The sequence below is a fragment of the Pipistrellus hanaki genome (genome assembly GCF_964339955.1).
Source record: "Pipistrellus hanaki genome assembly, chromosome: X".
Classification (NCBI taxonomy): domain Eukaryota; kingdom Metazoa; phylum Chordata; class Mammalia; order Chiroptera; family Vespertilionidae; genus Pipistrellus; species Pipistrellus hanaki.
The window spans coordinates 77125460-77141435 of NC_140524.1; the positions used below are offsets into that span (position 1 = coordinate 77125460).

Here is a 15976-nt window from a genome sequence, read left to right on the forward strand (position 1 = left end):
TATATATTTTTTAAAAAGCAATCTCTATATATAAAAGTTTAAGCAACAGGCCAATCAGCTGACTGTCCTACAGGCTGGTAACTGTCCTACAGCTGCTCACTAATCATCAGGGGGCAGACGATCAATGCAGGAGTGGAAACCAAAGGAATGGAAATGTAGAATAGAATGATGAATCTCAGAGGGAAGCGGAGAGGGTGGAGGTTGGGAAGAGATTAACTAAAGATCTTATGTGCACACTAGAGGCCTGTTGCATGTGCACCAGTGGGGTCCCTTGGCCTGGCCTGCAGGGATCAAGCCAAAGCCAGCTCTCCAACATCCCTTAAGGGGCCCCAGATTGTGAGAGGGCACAGGCCAGACCAAGGGATCCCACTGGTGCAACAACAATTAAATTGCCCAGAAACTCACTGATTTCACAGACAACTCACAGAACTAGAGCTCACAGAACTACACTTTTGTTTTAGCAACTTTAGTTTATTAGTTGGTTAAATTATTTGACTATTTGATCCTTGTCTTATTTAACTAATTAGGCAGTTTGACAGTTTAAAACATGCTTTGTTGACTCTTATCTGGGAGTTCATTCATAGTGTTCTTTGGATTGTTCATCTGGAGCATACTGCTCAGCTAACGATTCAGAATATTTTTCCTATGGCAAATGAATTTGGTTTGGCTAGAATACACTATTTGCTGAGTTGCCATGCTTCCTTTAAATGAAAGTATTTAATTTCCTTTGTAATGAAATGTTATCACCTTACCAACTGTAGAGGAATAAAATCACACTATAGCTTGAGTAGCTGAAAATATAGTATTTTTGTTTGTTTTTGTGTATTTTCTGAAGATGTGGGCAGCCCTTTAGGTGTAAAAATTATACTATGGACCTGATTCTAGTTGCAGTTATTTTCCCAAAAGGGTCTAGAGAAGGTGACCAGGGCATGCATATATATATATTTTTTTATTGTGAATGTAACTTGTATCAAGAATTATTTACCAACTAAGCTTATACAACCTTGAAGAAACATGCATATAAACAACTTTTAGATTGTCAAACAATATTTGGTAATATACATTACTTTTTGGAGAGTCTTCTAAATTCTTTAAAAAGAAAAAAATGCAGTCATCATATGTTTGTGTAAAGTCACTTTAAGTCCTATATTTTGAATAGATTGTAATTGAGGGTTGGCTAAAAATTGGGTGGCCGGGTTTGTTTTCAATGTGTAAAAAAGGAAAAAAACCATGCCTACCCTGTTTCCCCGAAAATAAGACAGTGTCTTATATTAATGTTTGCTCCCAAAGATGCGCTAGGTCTTATTTTCAGGGGATGTCTTATTTTTCCATGAAGAAGAATACTGTACACATTTATTGTTAAATGAAAATAAAGGAAATTTATTACCTGTATACGGTACAGTAGTACGGTAGTTGTCAACACAAACCAGACAAACTGTGAATCCTACAGTATCAAGAATTTACTCATTTATTCAATGACAAACATGTCATCATCTCCTGGAACATCATCATAACAATCCAATTCCTGAATTTCCTGGTGAATTTCTTGTGACTCCATTTCTTTCAGAATCAGTGGACCAAATCTCTCATGTTTAGCCTAGGGGGCGGGGGCTTATTTTCAGGGGGATGCCTTATATTTCACTCAAGGAAACCTGTAAGTAGGTCTTATTTTCGGGGGATGTCTTATTTTCGGGAAAACACTGTATTTGTCTCATCATCTGACATTAATAAAGCATTTAGTCAGAGGAAGTTTTCATTGTATGGAAATCTCACCTTGTGATCTAAAAATCTGCCAATCACTCGTGAAAATTATCCAGTTAAACAATGTGTACAAAGATTTGATATCTCCTATTATTATCCATTTGACAGAATAGTAATTTTCAAGGGTAAATAAATTAAATTTACATTGAATTGAAGCAGTTCATGACATTTCCATGATTTCGATCAACATGTGAAAGGATTTTGGTTCTTCCCTGTGTTTGATGTTTTGCTGCCTGGTGGGTGTTAGGTTGAGACTCTTTTCTTACTTGAGTGATGCCCTTAGCAGTAGGGTGAGCCTCCCTGAATCATTCTTTATGTTTTGTCCCCCTTTTATTCTGTTGCCACCATAATACCACTCTTGAATTTGAAAAAGCCACTGCATTAAAATATTTTATTGTACTGAGAGAGAATTAGGTTCTAGCAAAGATATGTTTATTAAGATGTATGCAAAATAGATTTCTTCCCCTTTAAAAAGTAAATGGAAGTGGAAAAATCATTTTCTTTCAACTAGAGTTATTAGAATTTGCATTTCTGAGAATGTGCATGTGTATATATGTAAGTATCTATTTTTCATAGAATGATTTTGGGGACTTTCAGATTTTTAGTCAATGACATCCTTACTCATTGTTTCACAATATTTTTGGTCTTTCCCTTTTCACGGAAACAAATTTTGGTGGATTTTTATAGTGAACATTAGCTGAGTGTTTTGAATTTATGGTTCAGATTGACTTGCCTTTGGAATTTTTTTCTACTGCTGCATATTTATCTGACAGTTGGGAATTATATTTCTTTTGCATTTGGAGAAATTTAATAGATGCCAGGTAACACATCATAATAATATAGTGGTCAATTTCAATGTGCTCCTTGCATCTTTCAAATGACCACACCACTATTTACTTGAGCAAGTTGAATGGTTGGATATGCAGGTAATTTTCAATCCTCCACCACTAAGAAACAAATCAATAGCAACAACAACAACAACAACAACAAAAAACTATACCAAAACATTGCATAACCTCTTCAAGCATGTAGTTTTTATCCTCTAGCATAATTTACTTAGACTAGGAATCCAGAAATAAAATTACTTGATTTTTTACATAAATGTTTTCATGATCAGATTTTTAAAAATATATTTTTATTGATTTCAGAGAGGAGGGGAGAGGGAGAGAGAGATAGAAGCATCAATGATGAGAGAGAATAATTGATGGACTACCTCCTACATCCCCCCCCCCCCCACACACACACACTGGGAATAGAACACTGACCTCCTGGTTCATAGGTCAGCACTGAACCTCTGAGCCATGCTGGCTGGGCCTTACTTGCTTTTAACCATGGGGGTTTCATAGTATGAAGTAAAGGAAATTATCTTCTCTTTATTGCCATGGACCAGATCTCAGGGTATAATTCTATCCTGGAATTCATGTGATGACAAGGATCCCCTCATGACCTTTTCTTAGTACAAAATGATGTCACTTATATGGATATTTTTCTTGTTTATAGTGTAGGACCATGCCCTCCCTATAATGAGGCAGAAGCTATTAAAATGAGACATTTGGGAATTTTATATTTCCTTATGTATAGTTGCAGATTGGACTAATTTATTTACTCAGATGCAATACCCCGTTTTTCAATATGTCCACTTTAGCAGCCTTTAGGCTATTTCACAGTAGCCTTCTCTGCAGTGGAAAAGGAAAAGAAGAAAAAGGCAGAGTTAATGTTTTATGTAGCAGACTGACTCATATTTGCCACCCAGGTAACTAATAAGAACAGATGAATTGTGTATTATTTTCTTGTGATCCAAGAACTGCTAGTTTGGAATTGGTGGTTACAGCTTTTAAAAAAGTATCTGTTGTGAGCTGGAGAATTTAGCTACCATATTTGGTTCCCATATGCCTGCCCTGTGACCTTACATCAGCCTCCTGGAGGATTTGTGTGTTTTTGCTTATCCTTACAAGGGAAAGCAGCCTGGAAATATGTCTGACCGGAATTAGAAGCCCTGCAGTACTTTCAGGAAGTGTGGCTTTAGGCGAAAGCAGTGGTTTGTGAAATTAGGCTTGCTTACTAGTACAGCCAGAATTTGTTTCATTGAGAGGCAGTGAGTTGGAGAACATCTTTGCTGACTATAAAATCACAAACATTTTATATCTCTTCATATATCAAGCAAATTCCCTTCATAGTATGAAGTAAAGGAAATTCTACTATGACAGAGTTCTAAAGAGAATTAAAATTTGAATAGAAATGCATTGTATATAGTTGTTAATAATAGTGATTTTTGCAGGGAGGTGAAGGCTGAAATGAAGTTAATTTTAAACTCTTAGTAATTTTAAATACCTTAGTATGAAGTTTTTTTGAAACATGAACTCACATATGTTAGACTATCACTTGTCACAAATATTTAGTTTTGATATTTGATTATAAAAGTTTCTGTGCTTTGTTTCAAGAAAATCGTTTGCTTTAAGGATTCTCCTCAAACTACCAGAACAGTCTAAAGTACCTGCTACATTAGCACTCATTTCCTGTAGCCACCTTGGTGACAAGTCACTGACACCTTTGTGGAAGCATTTTAAAATGACCTTACGTTCACACTTTATTTGTCCAAATATATGACAGTTTTAAATGGTGACGAAACTTTTTTTTTTTCTAGTACAGGAAATGGAATTCTTATCAATCATTACTTCTTCACTGTAACTTTTTCTTACCAAGACTTAAATTCCCAGGAGTCTTCTATTGGTTTCTGGCATGTTTCTTTGTTTAATTAACACAGAACCTCAGGGTGGGAAGGATAGAAGGGGTAATCTAGGAAAATATACCATGTATATAAAATAATCAACAGGATTTCTTGGTTTTACTTTAGGCCAAGCTTTGGAATGAAGAATGATATAAAAAATTATGAACCATATTGAGTCAAGAAGCCATCATTAAGTTGACAGTCTAATTAGCACGAGATAAGAATGGTAGTGTTTAAGAAGTGCTTTTTACTCTGACAGATCGAGGGCAAATGTGTGCTTTGGAGAAAGTTACTAATTCACCTGAACATTTGTTTCTTTATCTGTGAATATGGAATAAAAATAATAACAGCTACCTCATAAAATTACTATGAGAATTAAATAAGATAAGCAAATAAAGGGCTTAGTATAGTGTCTAGTCCATATGAAGCACTCAATAAACAATTATTATTATACTTTAGTGTGAGATTACATTTGATACAATGCAAAGAGGGATCTGGTACCTATAAAATTCTGCAACCCATTGTTAGCACACCCTAAAGTGGGATCTGTGTGTCTTTGTTTCCCTTTATTAGCCCATCCCTAATCCACCTACTTACCTGCAACAGAAAGAGGCCAGACTTTAGAACTGCTAGTGCCAGCCACGTAGCTCAGTTGCAGTGTTGTTGATTCCCAGTCAGGGCTTGATCACCTTTTGAGGAGTGTATAGGCAGCAACTGATGGATATTTCTCTCTTACATCGATGATTCTCTTGATAGATCCTCCCTTCCTCCAGTTGATGGACAGATGTAAACCCCACCTGCGGCCAGACATTCCTGAGCTCTGAACCACCAATCAGAACCTGCCAAATACCCTAAGCCCCCTGATTCCTAAGTCCCTAGGTCCCTAATCACCAATCAGCGTGTGCTGAGTGCCCTAAGCCCGGTCCCCTATCCTTAAAGATGCTTGTACCCCGGCCCTCGCTCTCTTCCACCCCTCTCTCTGGAAGCAGCTGGCAGGAGTACCCTTCTCTCCAATAAAAGCCTGGGTCCTGCCATCCCGGTCTCTGGCTACCTTCTCTATTTAATCTATCATCTCTCACTCTCTCCCTTCCTCTCTTTCTCAAATCAATAAAAACGTGAAGATTTAAAAATAAAAGAACTGACTAGATTCCATCCCTTAAATTATCTGCTAGTGTGGAATTTATGATTATATAATTCTAACTTATAAATTCCTGAGACCATAAATAATACCTCTATTTTATTTTTATTTATATCAAAGCAAGAAGAGTGGCCTTGAGGCCCATTGTGTATGTAACAATTGTATCCTTGATTGAATGGTAGCCCCTAACATCTAAGCAGGGTTTCAAGACTAATCTTTTCCTGGCAGCAGAGAATCTTAGAAGTAAAACTGGGTATTACAGTCACTTTTTGTTCATATTGATGTGGAGAATGATCAAATTGTATACCTACATATTCATCTCAGTGATAAAGGCAGGAAAAGCATAGTCTTTGAGTAGGATTCAGAATGAAATGATATATTAAGAACAATTTAAAAAGTGGTATTAGTCTTAATAAGAGTTTGTTAACCTTATGTAAAAATTTCTTAAGAAAAAATTCATACAAAAATATCATGAAGCTGGGCAGGGAAACAAATGGAACAAACTTAAGCTTTGGAGTTAGGAGCATCTAGGTTTGAATGCTGGCCCTGTTCCCCACTAGCTTTATGACTTTGTATAAATAACTTAACCTGTTTGAGCCTCAGTATTCTAATCTGTAAAATGGTGGTAATAATGATACCATTATAGTAACATGGTTATTAAATAACAGGAAAGAAATAAAAAGTAAGCTATATAATATAGACATGCCATTTATACAGCTTTTTCAGAAACCTTCAATTTAAGACTCTCCAAATCTATTCCCTACAAATCGCTGGGGGAAGTGACTGGACAATAGACACATTCCCTGTAAGGTCTGGGTGACATGGGAAGATGCTTACCTGTCAGTCACACCTGGGAACAAGTTGGTGACCAGAATAGACATGGCCATTACAAGTGCAGGAAGATTTAATATTTAAACTTGTGAAAAAAGGAGTTCTCTCTCTTGTGCCCTTGCATTATTGGTCCTCATGCTCTCTCAGGACTCATATTGCAGAAGGGCATGCTCCCTCTACATTCTCTCACATGGCTTATGGTCATGTGGTACCAACATAATGGACTAAATCTATCCTGATGCTACATCAGACTTAGCTCCATGGAATGGAAACTCTGGACACTGGCTTTGCTTCTGGCACTGCTAAACTCCCAGCTGTACCTTTTCCAGGAATGCTTTAGAGACTATGGGACTTCACAAAGCGAGGGATATAATTCTATACAAATAAAAACCATTCATTCTCCCATGCAAGTCCTAGAAAATACCTTTTCTGAAGATACCACAAAAGCCACCCCACTCCCACTAGTCATGGAGGAATCCCACCAACTCAATCCTACAGCAATAATATCTCTCTTAGAGGGTTATTTTAAACTAGAGGCCCGGTGCACAAAATTTGTGCACAGGGGTGTGTATCCCTCAGCCCAACCTGCACCCTCTTTAATCTGGTACCCCTCAGGGGATGTCCGACTGCTGGGCCTAAACAGGCAGTCAGATATCCCTCTCACAATCCTGGACTTCTGGCTCCCAACTACTCGCCTGCCTGCCTGATTGCCCCTAACCGCTTCTGCCTGCCAGCATGATCACCCTCTAACCACTCCCCTGCCAGCCTGTTTGTCCCCAACTGCCCTCCCCTGACAGCCCGGTCACCCCCAAATGCTCTCCCCTGCATATTCCCTCTCCCCTGCATATTATTTTAGAGAATAAAGACTTACTTTGCTAGTTGGGGATGGAAAAGAGTCTGTATGCAAACAGTAATCCTTAACAATATCTCTCTGCATTTAAATCTTGGGTAAATGGAATATATATAGGTATATTGAAAATTCCACAGTTATCAATACTTTCAGAGTGACAAAAATATCTGATATTTTAAAGGCATCTAAAGCATAACTAAAATTCACTAATAGATTGAATTATCTCCGATCCATTGTGGAGAACCATAAAATTATTTTCATTGCTACTTCATAACTGTAATTTTGCTACTGTTATGAATTGTAATGTAAATATCTGTGTTTTCCGATGGTCTTAGGCTCTACAGCAGTGGTTCTCAACCATGGGTTGCGACCCACAGTTTTAGAACCATTAGCAGGGTTGCCTAACACCATCGGGAAACACAGACATTACATTATGATTCATAACAGTAGCAAAGTTACAGTTATGAAGTAACAATGAAAATAACTTTATGGTTGGAGGTCACCACAATATGAGGAACTGTATTAAAGGGTCATGGCATTAGAAAGGTTGAGAACCACTGATATAGAATAATTGACTTATTTACTTGCTTCCTAAACACAAAGAATGGAAAAGGGAAAAATAGTCACTTTTCAGTGGAGAAAGCTAGAAGATATTTTATTAATTAAGTAATCAAGGTTAATAACAATATCAATAAGTCATGAAAGATGAAACAGAGAGGGGCGGAGACCGGGATGCCAGGACACAGGCTTTATTGAAGAGAAGAGTACCACTGCCGTCTGCTTTCCAGAGGAGAAAGAGAGAAAAAGGCCAGGGTGCAGGCACCTTTTAAGGGGAAGAAAGAGAGGGGACGGGGCTTAGGGCACTCAGCACACGCTGATTGGTGGTTTCATGTAAGGCATATGATTAGGAACCTAGGGACTTAAGAATTGGGGGGCTTAGGGTATTTGGCAGGTGCTGATTTGTGGTTCAGTGCTCAGGAATGTCTGGCTGTAGGTGGAGTTTACGTCATTCTCCGTCCATCAGTTGGAGGAAGGGAGGATCTATCATATGTTGATATAATGTGCCCTCTGTTATGTTATGTGAAAGGCACTTCTTTGTGATATTCTTCCCACAAATCCATACTCCCAATCTAATCATTAGGAAAAAAAACACACATAAGACAAGCCTGAATTGAGGGTCATTCTATATAATACCTAGCCAGTGCTCCTCCAAACTGTCAAAATCATGGGAAACAAGAAAAGTTTGAGAAACTATCACAGACCAGAGGAGACTAAGGAGACATGACCAAATGTAATGTGGTATCTTGAAAGAGATATCTTGAAACCAAAATAGAACTTTAGTGGAAAAGCTTGAGAAATTCAAATAGTCTGTAGTTTAATGAATAGTGCTGCTCCAATGTTATTTTCCACTGTGAGGTAAGATGTTAACGTCAGGGGAAACAGAGTGACACATATTCTCTGTAATATAGCTGCAAATTTTCTGTAAATATAAAATTATTCTAAAGTTGAAGTTTATTAAGATAAAAAATTAAAAATAAAACATTTTGCTAGTGCCGAATTAAAAACAATATTTTTATTAATCAGTATTATCTACTTTGTGTCCAGCTTGAAGGTGATCACTGTCAAGAAACATAAGCAAAAGGTGTGGCTCATACTTTCAGATGGCTTGGCAAATACTAATTGAAGAGAAGAAGATTTGACATGTGGAGAGATTAGCAAACATTGGTATTACATGAATTTGATTAAGCTCTAAACTTGGTAATACAGACAGTAGGAAGTCAAAAAGTGAGGAGTGGCCAATGAAGGGCCTCACAGCAGGAGTGAACCTGGATGAGTGGTTAGAATTGCATCCCTGGAGAGAGAGGAGATTTGCAGTTGAAGGGAACAGAAAAAAGACCAGAGGTCTTGAATAGAATAGACTCAGATAAAAGTAAAGGCAACCTGATCTGATCTGGGAGAGAGGGGAATGCATATCAATAGAAAGGGAGCTAGTTCTGAGCCTTTCTTTGGAATCTTGAAAGTTAAGCTTTGGGGTGGGGTTGAAGTTGGTCACAGAGATCCGATTAACAGCAGTATTATTCCAGTTTATGTTTCATTTTGTGGCTTTTAGTTCTTGGTGAAATCTATGTCTAACATTTATTAACCTGCTAACACCTCTCTCAGCATATACAATACATTTGTTAAGACTGTGTAGGGATGAAGTTTACCTGCAAGAGTTAAAAGTATAGGCATGCTCGTGTTCTGGATTTTAAAAGGCTTTCTTGATTGAATCATATGTCATTTCTGAATAACCACGTCTATAAGCTCTTTCTTATCTGGAACCTTTGTCTGACCATACCCTTTTCCAGAAGCAGAAGGAACTTTAGTCCTTTTGTCTGTTACTGACTCAGTTCTGATCATTTTGTTCCTTAGAATGGCTGTTGAATTTTGTTTAAGTGACAAGTATACTGCTCATTTAAAAATAAAATAAAGAATGGGAAGGCTCTGATGCCTTTGAACTTCCTTGTCTTTTTTTTTTTTGTAAGTTTAAAGTTTATAAATTAATACCCTCTACACCAACTTTGACCACTGAGAACTATTAAGTGCCTGATACTTTTAAAGTGGCTGATCACTTAACAAAGGGAAGGCATAGGCTGGATTGTTCTCCATGCAGTTAATGAGAAGCCAGAGGCCTCATCAATTCTTTTCTTCTGTGTGCATGCTCTATGTGCAAGCCAGATCACAAATTGATAGGCTGAGGATTAATTCATTTGGGTCAATTTAAACTGGTCCAGGGGAAGAAGACCATAATAACTATAAATTCAAACTAAAAAGTGGACTATTTAGAAGAGAACATATCTCAACGTTTGTCTTTCTAATCAGTATCATATAGTTTATAAGGAACTCTTTCATATATGCCAGTATTATCTCCTCAGCTAGATTGGGAATTACAGTATGTACTGTATATAGTGAAAAACAATAAAGCTTTGCAGGCAGATAGATTTAGATTTATAACTTAGTGTAGGCAATTAAAATATCTGTCTTCCTCAAAAGGTCCCCTAACCTATGTGAGCTTCAATTTCCTTTGTTGTAAAGCAGGAGTAATCATACTATAACCTTTCAGAATTGTGAGAATTTGAAAGGATATATGTAAATAGCTTCACGAAGAGTTTGATACTCTACTCAGCAAGCACTCAATAAGCTTATAGATGAGGTTATTCAGAACTGACATATAATTCAATCAAGAAAGCCTTTTTCAATTAAGTGTTAGTCTCCCTTTCTCCTTAAAGGTCTTTATCTTGTGCAAAGCTTAACCCAGTACTAACATATAGTAAGGCTTGGAAATTTCCTCTTAGGATTATCCAGGGAGGCCATTCCTGCTGCTTTTTCATGTGATTCACGGGTAGAGTTTATATAAGAAAAACTATGGGCACAATTCTAGGGCAAGCAAATGAACTTGACTGTCCTCTTTACCTGTTTCTCTCCAGGAAGTCCCTACCTACATTCCAAACACACACACTGCCTGCCCCTTCTATGAAAGCCGAACTAGTAAATCAGTAATGGTTGGGTTTCAGTTAGCAGAGGATAGAATTTTGAGGTAGGTTGGTACTCTAAGAACTATATATTTCACAACTCCCTGTGTCTAGTATACAGAAAGCCATCTCTGAAGGAATGAGAGAGGGACTAAAGTTCCTTCTGATTCTAGAAAAAAGGGTATAGGCAGATATAAGTGTCGGATAACAAAAGGCTATATACTATTGATAGATGGGATTATTTAGGACTATTTCATTTGTTTAAGAAAAAACATTTTAACTCAGAAAATGGGATGGCCGTATTTTCTTTATTGTGGCCATGTTAAGACATTTCTATTTTTGAAAATCTGTCATTAATATAGAATTTCTCCTCTTTTCATATCAGGATCTACTTTTGAAATTATTTGGACCTTAACTTATTTTTAGAATTGTAACTAAAAAGGAAATAACAGTACATTTTTTTTTCTTTACTTTTGGCAGCAGTAAAATAGCAAACCTTAGATTGTGCTCTTTTGCGGCCACATCTTGGGATCTGTCTAGAGATAACACCAGGGAGCTTTAAATAGAGGTGGGAGATCAAGAAAATTGTTGATAATCATGTTAACTCAGATTTGTTGCAGACTTGCTGGATAAGAGCTCTAAATTACAAGTTGTATGTTGCTGATTATGATCAAAGCATTTTTGAAAATATTGCAAAACAGAAAAGCGGAAAACAACTCTCTCATGATGTGGTTATGCCATTAGATTAAGCAATAGGAATTCAGTGGCTTACGGAATCATGACATTATTCATTTAAAAATGCACAGACATCTCTCTGATTACCAAAAGGACTACACAGTGAAAAACAGACTAATTGGGGATTCACATTTGATTTTCCTTTTAGGTCAATTTTGAAAGTAGTTTAGAAAAAAACTGAAAAGGCAGCTTTAAATGCTATTTTTTCACTTAACTTTCACTCCACTGTTAAATTCTTAGGCAACAAGATAGGCAAAGATGGGCTTATTATTTTTTATAAGTAGAATGATATTCTTAGGACAGTGTTGGAACAAATAGAATGAATTGGAGGGAATTTATATATCTGAATTTCCTTTTATAGAAGTTGACTAGGTAACAAATTATAACATGTTGAAAATGACAAAATACACAACTATACATTTGTTTATTCATTAATAGGCCTTAATTATGTGTAAGAATTTAGTCATAGAAATTTTGAGCATACATTTAGAAAGTTTCCATTTTTATTTTGTACTACCATATCTTCATTGCTCTGGTGCAATATTCTATAACATTTGTTGGCTCAGTTTTGCAAATGGATAGTTATATTAAGCTTCACATCATCCTTTCACTAAAACTAAAAATTGCACCATGGGTGTAGTATAAAGAATTTGTGCTATTATTATTAAGCTTAGTATAAGTGACATCAATAATAGTGATAAGCATTTGTGTGTGTTTTTTGTTGTTATAGTTGTTTTTTTGTTTTTTGTTTTTTTTTTAACAATCACTGGCTTTGTCATTCACTAGGCCTCTCTCACCTAACCACCTAGTATCGCTGGTTGTCTTAGCTTCATATTTAAATGTCATGTTGTAATTGAACTTTAAAATGTATCTAAGTCTGATCCCTCCCTTTTGGTTATAATCAGCCCAATACCAAAACCAGATAAAGACACCACAATGAAATAGGCCAATATCCCTCAGGAACAGAGAGGCCAAAATACTCAACAAAATTCTAGCAAATAGTATCTAGAAGTACATCAGAAAGATCATAAACCATGACCAATTAGGATTTATCCAGGGGATGCAAGGATGGTACAGTATCCGCAAATCAATAATCATGATATATCACATAAACAAATTAAGAGATAAAACCACATAGTCATATTATTTGATGCAGAAAAAGCATTTGACAAAATCCAACACCCTTTCTTGAAAAAAACTCAGCAAGGTGTGAATATAAGGATCATACCTCAACATAATAAAAGCCATATATGACAAATACACAGCCAACATCATACTCAATGCGCAAGAATTAAAAACATTTCCCATATGAACAGGAACAAGACAGGGATACCCACTCTCACCACTTCTGTTCAACATAGTACGGAAAGTACTAGCCATTGTGATCAGACAAGAAGAAGAAATGAAGGACATCCAAATTGGAAAAGAAGAAGTAAAACTATCTTTATTCACAAATGACATGATACTATACATAGAAAACCCTAAAGATTCCATAAAAAATTATTATATTTAATTAATGAATTCTGCAATGTAACAGGATACAAAATTAATGCAAGAAATCTATGTAATTTCTATACACCAAAAATGAACTGACAGAAAGAGAGACTATAAAAGCAATCCCATTTACCATTGAACCAAAAAAATTAAGATACCTAGGAATAAACTTAACTAAGGAGGTAAAAGACCTATATGTGGAAATCTAGAGGACACTGGAAAAAGAAAGAGAGGAAGACATAAACAGATGGAAAAGCATACCGTGTTCATGGATTGGTAGAATCAACATCATCAAAATGTCCATACTACCCAAAGCAATCTATAGATTCAATGCACTCCTCATTAAAATACCAACAGGATATTTCACAGACCTAGAACGAACTTTCAAAAAAATTCATCTAGAATAAAAAAAGACCCCAAATAGCTGCAGCAATCCTGAGAAAGAAGAACAAAGTAGGTGGGATCTCAATACCAGATATAAAGCTGTATTACAAATCCATTGTTCTCAAAACAGCCTGGTACTGGCACAAGAACCGACATATAGACCAATGGAATAGAATAGAGAACCCAGAAATCGACTCAAACCACTATGCTCAATTAATATTCGACAAATAATTTTCAACCTTTCATCTCAGGACACACATATACTTATTACTAAAATTACCTGGTGTATCAAAATATATATTCTTTGTCAATCTGACAAAAATGGGCATAATTTTGATTCATTAACACCAGGTGGCAATTGTGTTGGCTGTTGTCATTTTTTATTTTTATTTGACAATCTAAGGGCAAAGAGGTCAGGGCCTCTGACTAAAGAGTCAGATATTCCATGTTTTAAAAATTCTTGTGGCACACCAGGTGAAAATCACTGTTCTAGACCATTAGACATTCACTCCTGAATATTTGACTTTTACATTGATTTTTATCAAAATTTAAAAAAAGAGTATATGTCATATTTAGGACTGGAAGTTTGATTTTATAAGCTAACTAAAGGCCCAGTGCATGAAATTCATGCACAGGAGAGAGGGGGGGCTCCATCAGCCTAGCCTGCATCCTCTCCAACCTAGGACCCCTTGAGGGGTGTCCAACTGCCCGTTTAGGCCCGATCCCGGTGGACATTCCTCTCACAATCCAGGACTGCTGGCTCCCAAGTGCTCGCCTGCCTGCCTGCCTGATTGCTGCTAACTGCTTCCTGCCAGCCTAATGATCCCCTAACCACTCCCCTGCCAGCCTTATTGACACCTAACTGCTACCCTGCTGGTATGATTGCCACTAATTGCCCTCCCCTGCTGACCTGGTCACCCCTAACTATCCTCCCCTGCAGGCCTGGTTACCACCAACTGCCCTCCCCTTCCCTGCACCTCCCAATGGCCCTCCCCTGCAGACCTGGTCACACCTAACTGCCCTCCCCTGCTGGCCTGATCTCCCTCAACTACCCTCCCCTGCAGGCCTTGCCCCCCCCCTCCAACTGCCCTCCACTGCTGGCCTGGTCCCCCCCAACTGCCCTACCCTGCAGGCCTTGTTCCTCCCAACTGCCCTCCCCTGCTGGCCGTCTTGTGGTGTCCATCTTTGACCAAATGGGGGTGGCCATCTTGTGTGTTGGAGTGATGGCCAATTTGCATATTATCTCTTTATTATATAGGATAAAGAAATATGTTTCCTGTTAGAAAAATTAGTGTTCTTTAAAGATGGGCATTCTATACTTTGATCTAAATAGCCTGTTGAAATTTCAGTTCTTATTGGGAGAAATTGAGAATTTTTTCTCTGGAGTTACAAGATAAGAGAGAGAAAATTACTTACACACAAGCGAGTTAGAAGGACAAATATACAAATCTCTCTGTGTGTGGAGGGGTATGTGAATCCATAGAGGACTTGACTGTATGGAAGCTTTATTATTTTGTAGATCCTTTCATCAACGTGATTTTTACTTTTTCTAGAAAATTTCCCACATCTAATGAGCAAAAGGAAGGCTAGCTGATGCATATTAATAACCTCAAATGCAGTTAATGCAAAAGTGTGAGTAGTAGGAAGCTTTGGTCTCCTAAGGAGACTTAGATCATATCTTCTTATTCAGTTTCTGTTGTAAACAATGAACATTGAAGCATAGAATGACTCTGAGGCTTGTAACTTTCTCAAGTAACTGTTTATTTCCATTCATTACATGATGCTTATTAAGATAGGTAGTAGACTTGGATTGTTTGTGAAGACTTTCAACAAGGGCTGAAACTAAGAAAGACTTTTAGATAATCAGAAAACCAAAGCTTCCTACTACTCACACTTTTGCATTAACTGCATTTGAGGTTATTAATATGCATCAGCTAGCCTTCCTTTTGCTCATTAGATGTGGGAAATTTTCTAGAAAAAGTAAAAATCACGTTGATGAAAGGATCTGTCACCTGAAAGCTCTTCAATCCACTTGTGAAACTGTTAACAACAAAATAACAAAGCAGGAAAACCATGTATCTTCTGTGAAACCACAAATAAATTCAGACATGGATCAATATTTATTGTTCATAAACACTGACTTTTGTTAAGTTTGAAAATAATGAAGCTTTTTGTTCAGTAATATAGTTTGTTGTCCTTTGGGTCCTAGATTAAGAAGAAGCAGCAAGATGTGCTCGGATTTTTAGAAGCTAACAAAATAAGATTTGAAGAAAAAGATATTGCTGCCAATGAAGAAAATCGGAAGTGGATGAGAGAAAATGTGCCTGAAAATAGTCGACCAGCCTCAGGGTACCCCCTACCACCTCAGATTTTCAATGAAAGCCAGTACCGTGGGGTAAGGAATCAATTTAAGTACTTGGTGTGTGTTTTTTTCCAAATGGATTTGCTCAAATCCATTTCACTCTCTTGTCTAGATATGCATACAATCATTTCTCTTGTTCATTCTTTGCATCCATCCTACGCAGCTGAGGTATTTTGCCTAT

The 15976-nt window shown here is 37.1% G+C and overlaps 1 protein-coding gene across 1 annotated transcript in view; it reads left to right on the forward strand.

Annotated features, from left to right (window-relative positions):
* The window catches only part of SH3BGRL (SH3 domain binding glutamate rich protein like), a 68067-nt gene that overhangs the window by 41318 nt on the left and 10773 nt on the right, over positions 1 to 15976 (forward strand). Inside the window, exon 2 of the mRNA XM_084869789.1 lies at positions 15643 to 15828. Coding sequence (XP_084725915.1) covers positions 15643 to 15828 — 186 coding nt within the window. The remainder of the gene's footprint in view (positions 1 to 15642; positions 15829 to 15976) is intronic.